Source organism: Mytilus californianus, unplaced genomic scaffold (genome assembly GCF_021869535.1).
Source record: "Mytilus californianus isolate M0D057914Y unplaced genomic scaffold, xbMytCali1.0.p SCAF_9, whole genome shotgun sequence".
Classification (NCBI taxonomy): Eukaryota; Metazoa; Mollusca; class Bivalvia; order Mytilida; family Mytilidae; genus Mytilus; species Mytilus californianus.
In genome coordinates this window covers 80,900,333-80,922,231 of record NW_026262745.1, presented here as the reverse complement: position 1 = coordinate 80,922,231, position 21,899 = coordinate 80,900,333, and the positions used below count along the sequence as shown (strand labels likewise).

At 33.2% G+C, this 21,899-nt stretch overlaps 2 protein-coding genes across 9 annotated transcripts in view; one reads left to right on the top strand and one right to left on the bottom strand.

Moving 5' to 3' along the window:
* LOC127716501 (uncharacterized) overlaps nt 1-21,899 on the bottom strand; it is a 295,020-nt gene that overhangs the window by 39,014 nt on the left and 234,107 nt on the right. For all 7 annotated transcript variants that reach the window (XM_052222740.1, XM_052222738.1, XM_052222739.1 and 4 more), the window contains one exon: nt 15,348-15,472. In XM_052222740.1, coding sequence (XP_052078700.1) covers nt 15,348-15,472 — 125 coding nt within the window. The remainder of the gene's footprint in view (nt 1-15,347; nt 15,473-21,899) is intronic.
* Nucleotides 16,610-20,367, top strand: LOC127716484 (uncharacterized). 2 transcript variants are annotated; one of them, XM_052222708.1, is made up of 3 exons: nt 16,708-17,518; nt 17,796-18,426; nt 20,134-20,367. In XM_052222708.1, exons 1-2 carry the CDS (start codon nt 16,711-16,713, stop codon nt 18,401-18,403), a joined length of 1,416 nt encoding a protein of 471 aa, XP_052078668.1. In that variant the 5' UTR covers nt 16,708-16,710; the 3' UTR covers nt 18,404-18,426; nt 20,134-20,367. The 2 variants fall into 2 exon arrangements, with proteins under 2 accessions (XP_052078669.1, XP_052078668.1); XM_052222709.1 differs by lacking the exon at nt 17,796-18,426 and having other exon boundaries at nt 16,610-17,518.

The following is a 21,899-nucleotide window of genomic DNA, read 5'->3' as shown; positions in this document are numbered from 1 at the left end:
TCGCTTTTTTGTAATTTTGATTATGCAAATGTTAAAATTAAAATGGCAATACTTAACAAGTTAGGCTAATATTCAAAGTCAATGAACCATGACTGAGGTACATGGCTAAACCATCTCCATGTAAATGAGATGCGCCAATGCTAATACAACTGCATACCAAATATCATTGACTTATTATAAGTTGTTCCCTTTAAACAAACCTAAACACAAACATTAACTTGTAAACTATGTAAAAGTTTCAAAGTCAATGAACCATGAAGAGGGGTGGAGCTATATAATCTCCATGGAAACGATACTTACAAATGCCAATAAATTTGCATACCAAATATCATTGACTTAACATTAGCAGTTCATCTAAAACTGATCTTATCACAAACTAATACATGTAAACTAAGCAAAAGTTTCAAAGTCAATAGGCCATGACTGAGGGGATGGGGCCAAATATTCTCCATTGAAATGAGATGTGCTAATGCTTATACAACTGAATACCAATTAACATTGGCCTACCACTAACGGTTCCCCTTGAACTGACCTAATCACAAACTAATACATGTTAACTAAGCAAAATTTTCAAAGTCAATAGACCATGACTAAGGGGGCTGAGCCAAATAATCTCCATGGAAATGAGATATGCCAATGCTTATACAACTGCATAACAAATATCATTGACCTACTACGAATGGTTCCCCTTAAACTGACCTAATCACAAATTAATACATGTAAAATAAGCAAAAGTTTCAAAGTCAATAGACCATGACTGAGGGGGCAGGGCCAAATAATCTCCATGGAAATGAGATGTGCCTATGTTAATACAATTGTATACCAAATATCATTGACCTACCACAAATGGTTCCCCAAAAACTGACCTAATCACAAACTAATACATGTAAAATAAGCAAAAGTTTCAAAGTCAATAGACCATGACTGAGGGGGCAGGGCCAAATAATCTCCATGGAATTGAGATGTGCCAATGCTAATACAACTGTATACCAAATTAGGTTGGTTCCCTCCGTAAAATATTCAGTATGCCTTCGTAATATACAAATATTAATGGTCGGTATGAGCTAATGATGGCCTTGAACTTGAACGTTTCGGTTCCCGGTTTGTCGAACGTCCACATACGGTACCAGTTGAAAATGGCGTTAAACGTCAGACTGAATTTCCCCTGACTGAAGTCTGTTCTTGATGGAAACAAATATACCAAACTCATTGATTCATGATTTAATAACAGGGGGAAACATGCATATAAACACCAAAGAAAAATAGATTGTCAACTGTTTTCCTCATTCAATAATGCATATCATAATCCATGAACCAATCATCTTGTAAACTTGAGCTTCAGGCTAATGGATTCAAAAGTTTATCGTGAAGACTGCAACATTAGGCTGTTGTTTGATATAAATGAGTGGGTGGGTCGTTTCCTAAATCGCTGTTATTTTGAAACTCTCTCCCTTTTATTTCTTAGGGAGCTACCATTTGATTTTTATGGGGGGCTAGGATGAAAAATTTTGTCCTGCATTTTTTTGTTGTTGTAATCTCTGTCCTGCCTTTTTATTTTTCAATCTATTCGGTCCTGCCTTTTTTTTTAATTAGTTTATCCTGACTTTTTTTACTTAAATTGTCATCCTGCCTTTTTTTTTGCCAAGTTGCTCATCCTGCCTTTTTATTTACTAAAAACTCCTGTCCTGCCTTTTTTTCAAATTTCGTCCTAGCCCCCCCCCCCCCCCCCCCCATAAAAATCAAATGGTAGCTCCCTTAGATGACACAGTCCATGTTTTACCCCCCCCCCCAAAAAAAAACAAAAAAAAAAATTATCCCACATCCCCACTTTTTATTTACCCCTATCCTGTATACCAAAAAATGTTTTGCAATAATTACGCACTGACCATTCCTCTTTTGTGATTTGAATAGTTAAATGGTGTTGTTTGTTTTTTTAGGAGGATTACAATTTTTGATTCATATTTTTACAGAAGGGAAGTGTCAAAATAGTAGTACATGTATTGAAATAATTAAAAAAATCTCTGTGCTCCTATTAACTGGTGTATTGTAGGTTTTTTATTCCCAAAAATTATAAAATTATGAAGCCTATTCTTGCCAACTAGAAAATTATAAAGTACATGTAATTCAGATTTTGTCCTGATACTCTTGGCATTAGCAATAATTGTTATTGAAGTTATGTGCATTAAACCAGAGAAGAATTCATAAATAGGAAATCAATTGCAACTAATAAGTTGAAAATGACTTGGGGCCAATGGCCCTTTCATCACTGGTGCAATATTGTCTCATTGCCATAGATTAGCAATATTATTACAGTGCATTATTTTTTATTATTTTTCGATTTTATATATGCTTATTAAAAATGATCTTGATCCCTTCTGTCTTTTCTTTCACCATCTTATTACCGGTAAGTTGAAAAGAAATAAAGTGAAGCTAGATCATGATTTTCTTAATATAGGGTTGTTTGTCACATACTGTTTCTAAAGTTTGCATAAATGGCCAAAATTATCAGAAAATAGTCAATTAAGGCATTGCTATTTATTTTCTTCCCGCTGTTAGACTCACTATGGCAAAATTGGGATGTCCCTACTCACCATGACCAACAATATTGAGTCCATTGATTTGCCTATAAAATTCTTAATGTGTACCAAGTGTTACATTCAATTTTTACTTTTACTTAGATATAAGAAGATGTGGTATGAGTGCCAATGAGACAACTCTCCATCCAAGTCAAAATTAATAAAAGTAAACCATTATAGGTCAAAGTACGGTCTTCAACACGGAGCCTTGGCTCACACCGAACAGCAATCTATAAAGGGCCCCAAAAATTACTAGTGTAAAACCATTCAAACAGGAAAACCAACGGTCTAATCTATATAAAAAACGAGAAACAAGAAACACTTATGAACCACATCAAAAAACGACAACTACTAAACATCAGATTCCTGACTTAGGACAGATGCAAACAAATGCAGCGGGTTTAAATGTTTTAATGGTACTGCACATTAACCAATATCAATTATTTAATATATATGATTGGGGACTGGGTTTTAAGCTAACAGTTACCTTTGTAGCTATTACACCCAAATTTTGTCCTGATACTCTTGGCATTAACAATAATTGTTATTGAAGTTATGTGCATTAAACCAGAGAAGAATTCATAAATAGGAAATCAATTGCAACTAATAAGTTGAAAATGACTTGGGGCCAATGGCCCTTTCATCACGGGTGCAATATTGTCTCATTGCCATAGATTAGCAAATAATGGCTGTTTTCACTTCATTCCTCTTTGAATCACCTTTCTAATATATTTTACCTTAAAATAAATCATCAAAAAATTATATTGTTTTTCCTTGTTCTATGTTTTTATTGTGTTTGTTCTAGTATTATGACTCATGGTGCAGATCTGCAAAAGAGGAGGTGTGTGTGTGAACATAAAACTGGTTAAACCCCACCTTAGTTTGTGTCTATACCAAGTCAGGCTTTCTGGACCTTAAGTTGTTTGTCATTGTTTGTACTGTATCATATGTTTTTTCTTAAGTCTGGTATACTTTGTTGAAATTTAAATCTTATCAAAACAGGTGTTTCCCAAAATTTACCATCTTTTCACATAATATAAGGTTTTACCACACTTTTGACCCCTGGGAACAATTCAGGATGACCTTAATACATTGTAACTATATATCGGTTTCGTTAAATTCCAGCGCAAGAAGATATTTCTCAAAATTTGAGATTTTAAACGAGATGTAAGTTTATACCAATTTTATTTTAAATTGGTTTTCTAATTTTTGAAATACTTATTTACACTTACATATCAATCCTTGTTGAAATCTTAGCATAAGAAGACAATTTCACTGTATCCTCCAATTTAACTGCAAATCTTGAACCAAGATTACATGGAAAAGCATATTATACATTTTACATAGATCTTGAGTTTTGTTGTAATTGAAGCAAAAAGTTGTTTGTTCAAATCTCTAAAATTTTTAACAAACGTATATTTTTACTCCAATCTTTTCCCAATTTTTATAATAATCAATCGAGAATGTGACACTTTTGGATAGCGTAGTATACACCTTAATATATTTTTGTTGAAAACTTGGCACAAAAAAGATGCTTTTCAAAATTTCTGATTTTTAACACGACATCTTCATTAGCCAAGGGTTACGATCCTGTCCGAGGGGACTGGATCGTAGGCCTTGGCTAGCAAAGATGAACATAAAGAATGCAGACACTGAAATGTCTTGCCTGCTTTACTTAATATTGTGACTGAATTTATGTTGAAATTTGAAAATATAAAAGTAAGATGTGATATGATTGCCAATGAGACAACTCTCCACAAGAGACCAAATTACTCAGAAATTAACAACTAAAGGTATGGCCTTCAACAATGAGCAAAACCCATACCGAAATGTCAGTTGTTAAAGGCCCCGAAATGACAAATGTAAAACAATTCAGAACATGAATGTGTCCAAAGTAAAAGGATGCACCACTCACACTATCATTTTCTATGTTCAGTGGACTGTGAAATTTGGGGTCAAAACTCTAATTTGGCATTAAAATTAGAAAGACCATATCATAGGAAACATGTGTCCTAAGTTTCAAGTTCATTTGACTTCAACTTCATCAAAAACTACCATGACCAAAAACTTTAACCTGAAGCAGACTGGACAGACGAACAGACACACAGACCGAAAAACATAATGCCTAGGTGGGGCATAAAAATTACGGCCTGATTTATGTACAAAATAATGAAAAAAAAACAAATAAGATATAAAGCAACAAACAACAAAAACTGAATTACAGGCTCCTGACTTGGGACAGGCGAAGTCTGTTATATGAAGTTTTTACTATAAGTATCACATACACTTAACATTATCAATCATCCATGAAAATGAGGTCAGATGAACCATACCTTATGTACAATCATTGCATACAGCAAATATTGTTTACATGTTACTTATAGTATCTGATAAGAAAACTTAACCTTGATCATTGATCCATGAAATGAAGTTGAGGTCAGGTAAACCCTGTCTGATGGACATGTATACCTTGCAAGGAACCAATATACCAAATACAGTTAGTTATCCTATTACTCATAATAATGGAAATTCAAACAACAAAATATAAAATGCTCCAGACGGCACATCTTGATACGACCGCAAATGTTGAACCCTGAACAAGTATGGTCACAACAATCAAGCTTATTACAGCTCTGTATTTGGATTGTGATTTAAAATTTGACACAGTAAAGGTTTCTGAAACGGAATGAATGTTGTCTATGAACTTAAAAAAATTTGAAATTGGATATTTACATGCATTTGCATTATGGTCCAATATCCAAAATCTAAATGCTTGGATAGATTCAGCATATGGGGCAATATGCGCAATTGTTTCTCCATAGGCGGTAATGGTAACGTTTTCTTCTGTAGCTCAGTCCATATCGTAAACTTGGATATGTATGATGGTTCGTTTCGAAGCTGAGACATTTTCACATATGTGGTTAAATTTTCGGGGTACGAAGTGTGATTCATTTTTCCCTAAATTAGCATACCCCGAAAATCTTTTCGTGACGTGGCTCTTCATAGTAAAAAGTCCCTTTTTTCACACAATAATTTCTTTGAAAATTTAATACTTTGAATACATATAATAACTCCATAGTTTTTACACATTTATTCTATGGTCCTATACTTTCCAGATCAACACAAATGGTTAAGCTCAGTCACTTGTTAAAAATTGAAACATGTCCAATATCACTACATAGAGATTTTTTGTTTACACACAACTTTTGTGTTCCTCAATTGGAGGCGCATTGGGGATATTGACCCATATCAAAGAACCCATAGAATTTAATTTTGGTTAAACTCAAACTAAGTTTAATTTTGGACTCTTTGGGCCTTAATATGAACCAATTTGAAAACCAGACCCAAAATCAAGATTTTCAATAATGGCTGGGTACCAGTCTAATACCAAATATGATTGACCTACAACTTGTGGTTCACCTCAAACTAGACCTAATCACAAACTAATACATTGTTGACGCTGCCGACGCCGGAAACAGCATACATATGTCTCGCTTTTTGACTCCGTCAAGCAAGACAAAAATAGAAAATTTTTTTGAAAAAAACAAATAACTATGAAAAAAAAAATCCCCTCCAAAAAATTTTTTTTGAAAAAATTTAAATTTTGAAAAATCTGGAAGAAAAAAAATTTTGAAGATTATTTTCATTTCAGGAAAAATGTACAATTTCAGAGAGTTCCAATAACTTTAACACAAGTTATTAGATATAAGAAGATGTGGTATTGTCTGGAAACTAGGAAAACGCTTGTTTTTGGCCCTTTTTTTGCCCCTAATTTCTAAACGTTTGGGGCAATTACCCTCAAACTCAATGCCAGCCATCCCTTTGTGGTGGTAAGGAACCTTGTAGTACAATTTCAGAGAGATCCATACACTTAAAACACAAGTTATGGTCTGGAAACTAGAAAAATGCTTGTTTTTTGCCCCTAATTCCTGTCAACATTTGGGGCAATTACCTCCAAACTCAATCCCAGCCTTCCCTTTGTGATATGGAACCTTCTTACACACTAAGTTATTGTCCGGAAACTACAAAAATGTTTGTTTTTGGCCCCTTTTTGGCCCCTAATTCAGTCCCAACCTTCCTTTTGTGGTATTGAACCTTATGGTAAAATTTCATAGAGATCCATTCACTTAAACTAAAGTTATTGTCCGGAAACTAAATGCGTCTTCGGACGATGCAGACGACGACATGATAGCATTATACGACGCAAAAATCTTATAAAAAGTAACATTCAAACTAACATATGTATGTAAGTACCTAACAACATTAAAGTGTTCTGGTCTTGCTGGTTAAAAGTAAAACTCAGAAATTTTTACTTATCACCAAAATATACAATACATATTTACAAAGTTTTATCAATATATTTACAGTAATAACAAAGAAAATCAAACTTATTTTCTTTTCTTGACTACTGCCTGCAGTATGTGACATAAACTACTGTTATGGAAGATGGGATTGGAAAGTACAATCATTTAAAGTCTTGTCCATTAATCAAATTACAATGTTAGCTGAGAACAAAACTTTATGACAAAAGAGATGATTTCAGCTTCCCAATTGTGAAGTTCTTCTTTCAATGTAGCACAGATTGGTTGACCACTATGGAATATCTGTTTTACAGATGATGACAGGTATGTTTCAATTGTCGTAACCTCTTTTCCTTGAATTTGACCTACCGAATTAGATTTATACCGGTTTTGTACTTTCATGAGCAACACAAAGTGCCACTAGTGGAGCAAGATCTGCTTACCCTTCTAGATCATCTGAGATCACCCCCCCCCCCCCCTTTGGGCCAGGTGAGCTAAAAAGGAAATAAAAGAATGTGTCTGAGGACACAAATGCCCCTTCTCAAAGCTTTGCTATTTTCCAAGTTATAAATTCAAACACTGTCTGTGTGTTGTGGTTTTTAGCATTGGGTATGAGTTTCATAAAATTTGGATGTGACAAATTTATGTTAGACTGCAGAAACAAAAATGGGACATATGGATGTAAAGACAGACAAACTGAAAGACGGATGGACAGAAGGAAGGAAAGACGGAAGGACGGTCAAGGCAATGTCAAAAAATGGGGTTCAGCAGTCAACATTGTGTTATAATCTTAATAACTATAAAAACAAACAACTATTTCAACAAAGAAAAACACAATGGCAATTGGCATATAGACCGTAAAAATGAAAGACAAGAATACAAAAATGACCATAGCACAACAGGCTTGGGGTAATTGTAATAGTACCGGTAATCATTAATCAGCTGTAATCGATTACAATTTTTCAAGTAATCATTGTAATCATTTAAAATCAGCCAAAATCTGTTTACATGTATTTTAATTTAATCAATTACTTTTCAAAATACCTTGTAATCCTGATTACTTAATACAGTCAGAGTTCAGACATAAACAGGTCCGTTTTTGTTTCTGACTTATAGAAGTCAAATCATGTATTTTATTGTCATAGGTGATGTACTTTGACCACAAAGTCAAATAACGTGTTTTTGTCCTGTTTCATGACGTATAAAAAAGACTTAAACAAGTCTTTCATTTTCTGACTTAGACAAGTCCTAAATTGTAAACACAATTTTATCAAAATACATGATTTGACTTCTATAAGTCAGAAACAAAAACGGACCTGTTTATGTCTCTGACTTATAGAAGTCAAATCATGTATTTTGATAAAATTGTGTTTACAATTTAGGACTTGTCTAAGTCAGAAAATGAAAGACTTGTTTAAGTCTATTTATACGTCATGAAACAGGACAAAAACACGTTATTTGACTTTGTGGTCAAAGTACATCACCTATGACAATAAAATCTTGTCAGAGAATTTACAAGGACCTGAGTTATCTACAAGTAATGATCTGATTGAACAGGTTTTCATTACATCTAAATTTTTTCCAATTTCAGTGGTTATAAATGGTTGCATCAGAAAGTGAATGGACATTGTCTCTGTTTTTTTAGAATCTTACTCATATTTTTCTTCAGAAGTCAAAGTATTGCCTAACAATGTTGTCTCAATTTCATGTAGATGTGTGACCTCTTTTTATTTATGCATGGGTCTTGAAGTTAACCGATTTTGGTAACTTTTTGACTTGAAGAAGTCATTAATCACAACCTTTTGATAAATGTTAAATATTTTTTGCTTAACATTAATTGACTTGTTGGAGTCTTATTTTGATTTAAAATAAAGGGAGAGAACCTATGAAACATGCAAATTTAGACCTCTACAAGTCAAAAGCAAAACTAGACTTATTCATGTCTGAGCTCTGACGGACATTCTGATTAAAATGAAAACAAAATCTCAAATTGTGTTTTTGGTCATTATATCATGTCTTAAATGAATATTTTTATTATTCATATTTGATAAATATATAATTTGTTACAATAGTTTTGTTTACTTTAAGCATTTTAAGATATTATGATATGTGGATATACATGTAATTTGATACCAACAAAATGTTGTTTTAATGATTTTTTTTTAAAACTTGTTTTGTGGGGACATCATTACATGTTGAAAGGTAGAAATGACTTGCATATTAAGAAAAACTCCTGGTATAGAAATTTAATGTCTCTCATTCCTAAAGCCCTTGGCAAAAATATGCTCAAGACTGGCCATATGCATAGTGAATTTCTATCGGCATTATAATTATATATGTGTACAGTGAATTAGTTGATTTTCATTGTGAAAAGGGGATCAGATACATTAGTATGTCAGGTCCACCTATTTTGGAGTACTTTATTTTGCCTAAAGATGAATTTTGGAAAGTCAGAGCACAGTGTAAACTTTGTAAAATCCTTTCTCAAAAAGTGCTATAGTTATAACCTTTATTCATTCACATCATTCAAATGGGTTATTTTGAAATTCATTGTAAGCAGATGTAATCATGATTACTTGCCAATGTAACCATTAATTTAATTAGTTACTTTGAGAAATGGTGTAATCATTAATTTAATTTAATTGTACAATTGACAAAGTAATTGTAATTCAATCAATTACATTGAAAGTAATTTGACCCATCTCTGTAACACAATAACATAATGGCGGGATGTATAAATACAGAGCCACACCAAAAGGATATAACAAAATGGACTAAACAGTAAATGGTTAAAAATATACAAACACAAATAAAAAAAATGAAAATGAAGTCAAGGTCAGATGAAACCTGCTAGTCAGACATGTAAACCTTACAATCATTCCATACACCAAATATAGTAAGTGGCCCTATTGCTTTAAGTATCTGAGAAATAGACCAAACCACAAAAACTAAACATTGTCCAATGAACCATGAAAATGAGGTCAAGGTCAGGTGAAACCTGTCAGTTGGACGTGTACACCTTACAATCATTCCATACACCAAATATAGTTGACCTACTGCTTATATTATCTGAGATATGGACTTGACCCCGTTACTTTACCTTGATCACTGAAATCAGGACAAGGTCAGGTGACAGACATGTAGACCTTGCAAGGAACCCACATACCAAATATAGTTATCCTATTACTCATAATAAGAAAGTATTTCACTTTAAAAAAAACAACAGTAATTTTTTTCATGCAGTTACTGAACCATATAATATATAATAGTCATATGAACAACTAGGTACACAGTGATTGATGATTGGTTGCTTAAAGTCCAGTGGCAAATATTCCATGCATGTTCAGGATGAAAACAGGCATTCTTTCTACACGAGGCATAAGATTTAAAGTCCTTATACTGCACCTGTCCTAAGTCAGGAATCTGATGTTCAGTAGTTGTCGTTTGTTGATGTGGTTCATAAGTGTTTCTCGTTTCTTGTTTTTTATATAGATTAGACCGTTGGTTTTCCCGTTTTAATGGTTTTACACTAGTAATTTTTTGGGGCCCTTTATAGCTTACTGTTCGGTGTGAGCCAAGGCTCCATGCATGTATGTTGAAGACCGTACTGGGACCTATAATGGTTTACTTTTATGAATTTTTACTTGGATGGAGAGTTGTCTCATTGGCACTCATACCACATCTTCTTTTATCTATAGACAAGGCTGCATACTGGAACATCCCGCACAGCCAAAACAGACGCCCCACTTTGGTAAGGGTTTTACTGCCGGTCGGAAGAAGACCTGTAATGACCATATTTTTATTCCCCAGTCACCCTTGGGGGTGGCACTCATTGACAAATAAATGATTTCCTTTATTTATCAGAACTACGATTCAAAGTTGATGAGCAAGTGAGGAACATCCACCATTGCACTAAATGGAAGTCGTGTTCGCAACATATGCAAAAGGCATAATGTTCTGGTTTCCAATTTCGTTGTCTGAGATTTCTTTCCTTGCTTCAGAAATTTAATTGTGCCATCAGACATTGTAAAATTGAAAACAAAGACTTGTTTCGTTCATTAATTATTCTGAATTGAACAAGAAATAGAGAGATCGTTTTTTACTGGTAGATAGTCCAGAGAAACCTTAAAGAAAATAACAGTCCGAATCATTCAAGCACTTAATGTTTGACAATTCTAACCAAAAAAATAAAGCGTAACAATGATAATAAAATGCTCCGCAGGGCGCAGCTTGATACGACCGCAGAGGTCGAACCCTGAACAGTTGGGGCAAGTATGGACACAACATTCAAGCTTGATACAGCTCTGAATTTGGATTGTGATTAAATATTTGACACAGCATAGGTTTCTGACACAGAATGAATGTGGTCTAAGAACTTAAAAATTTTAAATTGGACATTCACCTTTTATGGTCCAATATCCAAAATCTAAATACATGGTTAGATTCAGCATATCAAAGAACCCCAAGAATTCAATTTTTGATGAAATCAAACAAAGTTTAATTTTGGACCCTTTTGACCTCAATGTGGACAAAGTTGATAATGGGGCCCAAAAATCAAAAATCTAAATACATGGTTAGATTCAGCATATCAAAGAACCCCATATATTCAATTTTTGTTAAAATCAAACAAAGTTTAATTTTGGACCCCGATTTGGACCAACTTGAAAACTGGGCCCATAATCAAAAATCTAAATACATGTTTAGATTCAGCATATCAAAGAACCCTAAAAATTCAATTTTTGTTAAAATCAAACTAAGTTTAATTTTGGACCCTTTAGACCATAATGTAGACCAATTTGAAAACGGAACCAAAAATTAGGAATCTAAATACACGGTTAGATTCGGCATATCAAAGAACCCCAATAATTCAATTTTTGATGAAATCAAACAAAGTTAAATTTTGGACCCTTTGGACCTCAATGTAGACCAATTTAAAAACGGGGCCCAAAATCCAAAAACTTAATACACGGTTAGATTCAGCATATTAAAGAACCCCAATAATTCAAGAATAAAACCCCATTGAAATTGATCAAGAAATAAGCAATTTATACAAAGTATCTTCTTTTGCACAATACTGTGCAATTGAATATTTCTTGCTATTGCGCAATACTGTACAATTGACAATTTCTTGCTATTGCGCAATACTGTGCTATTGGATATTTCTTGCTATTGCCCAATACTGTGCAATTGAAGATTTCTTGCTATTGCGCAATACTGTGCAATTGAAGATTTCTTGCTATTGGGCAATACTGTGCAATTGAAAATTTCTTGCTATTGCACAATACTTATTATATAATAATTTACACATCCTGTTTGGTGTGTATCTCCTACCATATCAGTATTATTTGCTTTTAAATATAAATCAGAAATAACCAACTTAAAATGGAAAATTTTAAAAGAAAAAAAAAAATCCCCCCCCCCAAATTTTTTGAACCCCCTTATGATTCATCACCCCCAAACTCAATCCCAGCCTTCCCTTTGTGGTATGGTACCTTGCAGTACAATTTCAGAGAGATCCATACACTTGAACACAAGTTATTGTCTGGAAACTAGAAAAATGCTTATTTTTGGCCCCTTTTTGGCCCCCAATTCCTAAACGTTTTGGGCAATTACCCCCAAACTCAATTCCAGCTTTCCCTTTGTGATATGGAACCTTGTAGTACAATTTCAGAAATATCCAAACACTTACACACAAGTTATTGTCATGAAACTAGAAAAATGCTTTTTTGCCCCTTTTTTGGCCCCTAATTCCTAAAATTTTGAGGCAATTACCCCCAAAATCAATTACAGCCTTCCCTTTGTGATATGGAACCTTGTGGTACAATGTCAGAGAGATCCATACACTTACACACAAGTTATTGTCTGGAAGTTACAAAAATGCTTATTTTTGGCCCCTTTTTGGCCCCTAATTCCTTAACTGTTGGTACCATAACCCCCAAAATCAATCCCAACCTTCCTTTCGTGGTATAGAACCTTATGGTAAAATTTCATGGAGATACATTCACTAAAACTAAAGTTAGAGTGCGAAAACCAATGTGTCTTCGGAGGACGCCGGACGACGCCAGACGACGACGACGACGCCAACGTCATACCAATATACGACCAAAAAATTTTTAATTTTTGCGGTCGTATAAAAATGATATATAAACAGAGAACTGATAATGAACATAAATCCAAAACAAATAGACTGTTAATCTTAACACTAATTTTGGTCCAAAATTTGTAATAATTACGGAAAAATCGTTATGGTTGGCATCTATGCATAAGGTATCTGCATACAAGGCAGTGTTCTCAATAAGAGCAGGCAACCGGCAAAATCTGCCGCTTAATGCATGTTTTGTGCCGGCTATTAATTTATTGACAAAAATATGACATAGGCGAAAATCGCATAGTCAGGATCTGTCGTACATCTTTTTTTTACTAACTGGTTCCGAGTCGTCCGCCAGGCGTAAATAATACAATAGTCAACGTAAACCAGTTTTAAATCATTTGAGCGTTTGAAACAATACAATAAAATCTGTACAATCGAAATTGAACATGAATCAAACATGAAGAGAACGATCAGTGATTCCTTTTAGCGTGAGCCGGATTTACAGTAAAGTAAAGATAAGAAAGCTCGCTTAGTGTATCTTACATGGATTTAAACTTGTGTGCATTTATGTATTTTATTGCATAATCGCCGGTGTATAAAGTAAAATAAAACACGGTGAAATCAGTCCACATCTGACGAATTCTAGTCACTTCGGAATGTGGTTAAATCGGCACCCGGTATACTCAGTTCGGTACCTAGTCAAATATACGTTGAATATATATTGTTTTTAGTATTCTTAGCAAAAAAAATAAAATAAAGAGGGGGGATGGCCAGAATTATTGTATAATCAAGTTCTTTTTGTTTCTTTGTGTATTTTCTTCTGTCAACTATATGTGTATTCAAGGTATTGGATATTTATTATGCATGTTTTAACCAGTTGATATTGATGACATGGACTCATAGTTTGCCCTTTTATTGCTTCTTATTTTTTCATGATTAAACAACAGCTTGGGTAATGGCTTCATTGGTTTTTATTTAAGTTTTTGAAGAAAAAACATCAATAACTACTGTTTAGAGTTAAAACAACAAACATGTTAATTATTTAATTGATATAAGTTATTAAATAATTAATTGAAAAATAACAAATCAAATGAAACATCAGTTATAGGAGTTTTAAAAAAAAAACTTCAAACATTTTACTTCTTAATAACAAGATTATTTTTAACAATGTACTGAACTAAATAAAATCCAACCCCAATTTTTTCTAAATAATTAAAAAGCAGAAAACAGATGAAAATCATTATTTGGTACGGAACTGACCAACTAAATGCTGAAATGACTTTAAAATAGGCGCTGATTTGACTTTTTCGATAAGTGCCGATTACCCTCTGACCAACAGAGAGGATTAAGTGTAACCTGATAAACTGTTGACACTACATAGTTCATATTTCCTGGATTTAAAATTTAATATTTTTCTAGCCATATTTTGTCAGTTGCTTTCTGCAGGTTGACAGTTTCCAAAGGCAACTCTGGTTTCCTCTAAATATAAATCTTACCAGTTTTTGAATGACCGAATAAAGCATCAATTAATGTTCTCAATGAATTCTATTTGAAACTATAATACAAGACACTAAGAAATAATATGAAGTGAAGACACAATTATAAGGGCTATTCCAGAAATGTCTTTATGGAGAGGGGGAAGGCACATTAATAAAAAAAAAATTGCATGGGCTACTTCACATATTTTCCCAATCAAAACTTAAAATTAAGGAAAAATGAATTAAAATTTTATTCAAATAATGCTTTTCCCTCCCCATACAATCAATTCAGGAATAGCCCTTAGTGATAAAGACTTGCAATAAGAAGAACATTGAACATGGAAAGGGGTGAAGCAAGCCATGTCATATAAAATCTGCAAAAAAAATCACATTAATTTTCAATTTTTGAGGAAAAATTTAAATGAGCTACTAAAAAATGGACAAATTAACATGAAGAATAAGAGGTCAAAATCTACTCAGAACAGCCCAGATGCCACCTCCTGCAATCTAGATTTTCAAAATTTTCCAAACCCCCGGCTTAACGCTAGGGGGGATATCCACCCTCTGGCGTCTGCAACGCTCAGTTCGGGCCTTGCGGCCCTCATGATTGCCTGCTACTTTTATTTTTCTTCCTCTTATTCAAAAACTTATTGAAAACACTGCAAGGTATGAAGCGTCTGAGTCTACTATCTTCTGAAATATAAAGCTTTTTACAAATAATTTACGCCATGACCCCCAATTGTAACCCCTTTGTCTCACATTCTGCAACTTTTGTCGCAGGCGAGAAAAAAATTGCCTTGTTGATGCACGTTACTCCCTAATTCAAAATATTCATCCCACTTTATCTACAAAAATATAAAGTCGTTTTTCTATAAGATGAGAAGACTTAGCCTGCATTTACCTCCAGTCTCTGTCGAACTTCAGCAATGTTCTCTGATGTGGGATAAAGTGCATGTCCCAATGGCAATAATGAGTTTCTAAAAATAGATCTTTTCACCATTACAACTTGGCCAGGGTATCCTACACCTGTAAATTATTTTACTACAAAATTATTGTTATCTATAACATATAATATACTTTGGGATATCGTTAACTGATAATTAAATCTGAAAAAGGCAATAGAACATTAATTCTAGTTTTACCTTCAATCTTATTCTCATGGAATTAGAAGCCCCAATAGAACCTGTATTGCTCTGTAAACAATACCTGTTTTTATACAAAAGGTATCACTGTGATGAGTCAAGGTAAAGTTTTGTTCTAAAAGTTCTGGTTGTCAAAGCGGAAAGTTTTTGGCTTCATTATCCAATAAGGTCCTATGCTTAATTATGTTCTTAATAGGATTACCACATAGTTGAAGTAACATTTTTTTGGTACAACTCTGAGTATTATAAACTTTCATTCATTGTATCAGGCATAAGTCTATGGAATGATCTGCAGATTTGTGAAGTAATCCTAATTACTGTCCTTTAAAAACTTATACTTAGAGCAATATTTTTCTTCCAAAAACTAATTTTATTTGAATAAATTGTTCGTGTTAACATGTGATTTTATACATTTATGTGTGCAACTTTTATATTTGACTTTATTTGTATTACAATACAGAACCCCAGCATAAACTAGTCTATGTGCTAATATATGGGTAAATCCTGTTTAAATAAATGGCTTATATCATTATCATTACTTTGTATGACATTGTTGTATGAAACCTACCCAAAAGTAGAGCATGATTCGTATCAGTAAGATATACCCAGGTAACCCCAGGTAGTAGTCTAACCAACAGAAATGCTAAGTGACTTTTAGTTACTGTTGTAGATATGCCCAATTTTAATTACATTTAAGTGTTCAAGTAAAAATTAAATAATTCTACTTAGGTTGATTTTGGACAATGGCTTTTGTTGACCTAAGGTTACTTTCACTTGTCCAATGCAATCAGGATTTGAGAGTTAAGGTTATCTGTTACTGCTACACATAAAGTCATAAACCACCAAAAATAAGGACTTTTTATGGTAAAGGGTCTCAAAATAATCATTTTATTGAACCTATATGCTGAGAGTACCATGAGATGCGCACGCAGATCGTAGAGGTCACTAGCGTATTTGGTCTTATGAGGTCAAGTCATGGAATTTATCCCTCTTATGTTTATTTGAAAATAATGGATTAATTGTTTTTAACTGGAAATTAATATATTTGTGACATTTGGAATACAAACTTTACGATTTGATATAGTTTTTGGATGGATTAATATTCTAACGATGTAGCTTGTGATGGATAATTTGTCAAGTTGTCAGCATACATTTGTTAATGACATGGCTGAACATTCGAGCATTGACTCGGTATCGGAACTTTCTGGCACGGCCAAGACTAGTTCAAAAAGTGACAATATTTTTAGCATTATGAATGACCACAGGCAACTTATTTCGCCAGGTTATGAAAACAATATTAGTGGGTTTCAAGCAAGCATTGAAAACATTAATGTAGGAGGAGGAGCCATGAGCAATGCTCCTGTCACTCACACTCCGGAAGTAGTCACACCGGATATCTACAATATGCTACTGCAAAATCAATTGTATATCCAAACTTTGATGAAAAATCAGAATTCAAGAACTGATACTACACAAAGTTCCACAAAGGTGAATCCTAGACAATCGGCAACAATGGCCGGACCAAGAAAGGTCGTGAAAAATAAACCCACAAAGGATGATTACCAATCGCAACTGGACAGTTTGTTTGATAATGATATGAACAATAACCAAACTAAAAACATATCTGCACCGTCTGAATTATATTCAGATATTTCTAGTGACGAAAGTTACGATAGCGATGATGAAGCATGTTCTGAGAATGAAGTAGATAATGATATTGAAAAGGCAGAAAATGAAAATGTCTTGGAATCCATGAAAGACTTCATTAGTTCAGATGAAAAGACAGGTCCAAAAATTAATTCTGGTTTAGCCTCATACATGAACCAGGGACTGAGGACACGAGTCAATGAAGAAAAATACAAAGATCTCACAAAGAAATATGATAAGCCTGCTAATGTGAGCAGTCTAAAAGTCCCACGAGTCAACATAGGTGAGGATTTATGCAATTAAATTGCATTTTAATAAAATTTTTATCTTGTGAAAAATCAAGTGTATCTGCAAATCAATTTTTTATATTACAAACCATAATTTACATGGTAATAAATCATATAGTATTATAAATATGATTAAAAACTCGCACTAATTATCATGATTATGCGAAATGTGTACACGTATAAATATTGCGTAAAAATCCTTTGCATGTAATAATAATATACACACTATAAACTTTTTAGTGTATATATACTAAATTTATATTATACTTGTAGGTATTTGGAAACAAATGACACCACGGAATAAAGATGTGGATGTAAAATTACAACGTTTACAGAATCTCTTGTCTAAAACAGCTTGCCCATTGATGTATATGATGGATATGTTTGTGGATAAATCTTCAAAGAAAGAAGGAATGTCTAGAGAGGAACTGCAAGCATATGCAGTTACGTGCAGAGATACGTACCAGCTATTTCAAGCTTGTTATAGCGAAATAACCTTCAGACGAAGGAGTTTCATTAAGGGGGACATTCAACCCCAGTATAAAGGTCTGTGTGATGATACCACACCAGTCACTGACATGCTGTTTGGGGACGATATTAAGGAAAAAATCAAAGAGCTAGATGCGGAGCATAGTGTGTGTAAAAAAGTTGGGAAGGACCATAATTATACGTATGATAATCCCAAGAACTCATATCAGTCTTCTAACAGGGGACGTAGCCATCATGGCCATGGAGGGCGTGGATTTCCTCATAAATTTGGGAAAAGAAAACGCCACATTGATGGAGGAAAACCAATCAAAAGAATAAGGAAATATGATGATGATGGTTTTTTAGACCGCAGCAAGACATTCAACAAGAAGAAAAACAAAGACAAAAAGTAGATCATGTTATTTCTGATAGTGATGTAAGTACAAATGATCACTTGATTGACTTAACTGCTATAAAACTTCAAAATATTCCTAATAATTTTATTGGGGGGAAAATTTCAAAGTTTTTTCATCGATGGAAGGAATTAACATCTGACTATTGGATCTTAAATATTATTAAAGGTTATAAGTTAGAATTTGAAAACATTCCTACACAGCTTATAAAGCCATACCCACTTGTATTCAGCAGTGAAGAAAATGAATATGTACAAAAAGAAATAGATAAGTTTATTTCAAAAACAATTATTCAACCTGTTACTCCAATTAAGGATCAGTATGTTTCAAATATTTTTGTGAGACCCAAGAAAGATGGCACTTATCAAGTAATTTTAAATTTAAAACAGTTAAATCTTGATATTGAACAAATACACTTTAAAATGGAAACTTTTAAAACAGCAATAACAAACATTACACAAAATTGCTGGTTTGGTTCTGTTGATTTAAAAGATGCATATTATTCTGTTAGCATCAATGAAAAAGATAGGAAATATCTTAGATTTTATTGGAATGAGGTTTTGTATGAATACACTTGTTTGCCAAATGGATTAACAACAGCACCGCGAATTTTCACAAAAATTTTAAAAGTTGTTTTTTCAAAACTGAGAAGTAAAGGACATTGCAACACACCATATATTGATGATAGTTTACTTGTGAGCAAGACCTTTTCTGGATGTCAAAGTAATATAATTGACACAGTACAATTATTAGATCATTTTGGTTTTACCATACATCCAGATAAATCGGTACTTCAACCTACTCAAATTATTGTATTTTTGGGTTTTGTAATTAATTCAATAACAATGTTAATTAGAGTAACAGAAGAAAAGGCAGACAATATAATTAAATTATGTAGTCGGTTAATTCTCAAAGAAGAGATTACAATAAGAGAGTTTGCACAAGTTATTGGAAAATTAGTAGCAACGGAACCAGGTGTACAGTATGCACCATTATATATAAAGTCTTTAGAAATTACAAAAGATATATTATTAAAACAAAATTATGGAAATTTTGATGCAAAAATGTCTTTGTCAGATGGAAATATTTCAGATTTAAATTGGTGGGTTAATAATATAAATAGTAGTTTCAAACCAATGACTTTAATAGATCTGAAGTTTATTCTTAACACTGATAGTTCAAACACTGGTTGGGGTGCAGTTGTGCAAGATACATTGTTCGAAACCAAAGGTTTTTGGTCATATGAAGAACAGAAAAACCATATTAATTTTCTAGAGCTTAAGGCAGCATTTTTAGCGTTAATTTGGTTTTGTTCGTCAAGAAACAACATTCATGTAAAAGTGTATCTAGATAACATGGTCGCAGTGAATTATATTAATAAAATGGGTGGCCGCATTGTAAAGTTAAACAATTTGACAAAGGAATTGTGGATTTGGTGTATACAAAGGAAAATTTGGGTTACTGCTTGTCATTTGCCAGGAGTTTCTTATATAGAAGCAGATAGACTATCGAGATCAATAAATGTGGATATTGAGTGGAAATTGCATGATGATGTTTTTAATATTATTGATTTTTCCGTTATTTCTCTTACTTTCCTGATAAATATGCTGAAGCAGTAGATGCTTTTTCTGTAAAATGGACTCTTACTTTCCTGATAAATATGCTGAAGCAGTAGATGCTTTTTCTGTAAAATGGAGTAACATTAATTGTTATTGTTTTTCACCTTTCAGTCTGATAGGGAAGATATTGCAAAAGGTGGACCAGGATCAAGCGGACATGACATTAGTGGCACCATTGTGGAACACTCAGAACTGGTTTCCACAAATACTTCATCGGATTGTGGCACAGTCATTTATAATAAACAGTCGAAAAAATCTTCTTTATCAACCCCAGAATCCAACAAAAGAGCATCATTTAGTGAAATTACGATTAGCAGTTTTCAGGATATGGGGGAAATCTTGCAAAATTATGGATTATCAAAAGAATCTTCCGAAATCATCATTGCATCTTGGAAACCAGCTACTCGACAACAATATTGGACATATTTCAAAAGATGGTTGTTATTTTGCAGGGAACGAAAAATTAATTCATTTAAAGCCACTGAGTTAAATGTTTTAGAATTTTTAACTTCGTTATATAAAATAGGTTTAGGTTACAGTGCTATTAATACTGCCAGAAGTATGTTATCTTCATTTATGTCTGTAAATCAAGAGAAAACTGTTGGGCAATGGCCATTGGTGAAGCGCTTTCTAAAAGGCATATTCAATCTTAAGCCATCATTACCCAGATATCAAAGAACCTGGGATGTTGAAGTCGTGCTTAAATATTTGAAGACATTAACACCAGTTTATATGTTATCTTTACGTGTTTTATCATATAAGCTAGTTACACTGCTATTATTGTTAACAGGTCAAAGGTTACAAACCATTCATAGCTTAGATTTAGATGATATAACTGTTACAGATAGTAACATATATATAGATGTGAGAAGTTTATTAAAATATTCAAAGCCAGGGAGGCATTTACAACCAATAGAGTTGCCAGCTTTTATTGAGGATAATAGTCTGTGTATTGTAACTGTTCTAAAAGAGTATTTAGTTAGAACATCATGTTTTCGGAAAACCCAAAAATTAATCTTGAGCTGTATAAAACCATATTCTCATGTGTCTAAAGACACTCTTGGACGTTGGGTTAAGATTGTTTTGCAAACGTCTGGTGTAGACATAACTATATGCAAACCACATAGTACTAGATCAGCAAGTACATCTGCAGCACTATGGTGTGCTACTTCAGTAGATACTATTTTAAAAGCGGCAGGTTGGTCAAATGAATCAACATTCAGAAAATTTTATGATAAACCTGTATCTAAACAAAATTATAATGATAATTATAGTGTGAAGGTTTTGAGAAGTCATATCTTATCAAATTCTGATAAGTCTCATGTATAACATGAATAATGATAATACATATGTTAGATTTACAATCAATGACATTTTAAAGTTTAACATAACATGTGCATATGTCAATGTATGTTTGATTTACTTTACTTTTGTACTTTGATAGAATACAAAGTTGATACAACATCTTGTTTTTTAAAGCCTGAAAATAAATCATGATTGATGAGGCTGTATTAAATTACAGTGAACATGAGTAACAGATCACATATCTCTGAAATCTCATGGTACTCTCAGCATATAGGTTCAATAAAATTGTACAATTAAATGAGACTTACCTTAAGTCGAAATTTGATTGTAATTTTGTTGAACCTATTTATGCTGAGAGTTAACATGCCCTCCCTATCACTCGTATTCCCACCCAGTTTTCTTTTGGTGTATCATGTGCTTATGTGCTCTGCTACATTCTCTGAAAAGTGACCTCTACGATCTGCATGCGCATCTCATGTTAACTCTCAGCATAAATATGTTCAACAAAATTACAATCAAATTTCGACTTAAGGTAAGTCTCATTTAATTGTACAATTAAGTTGAAAGATTTG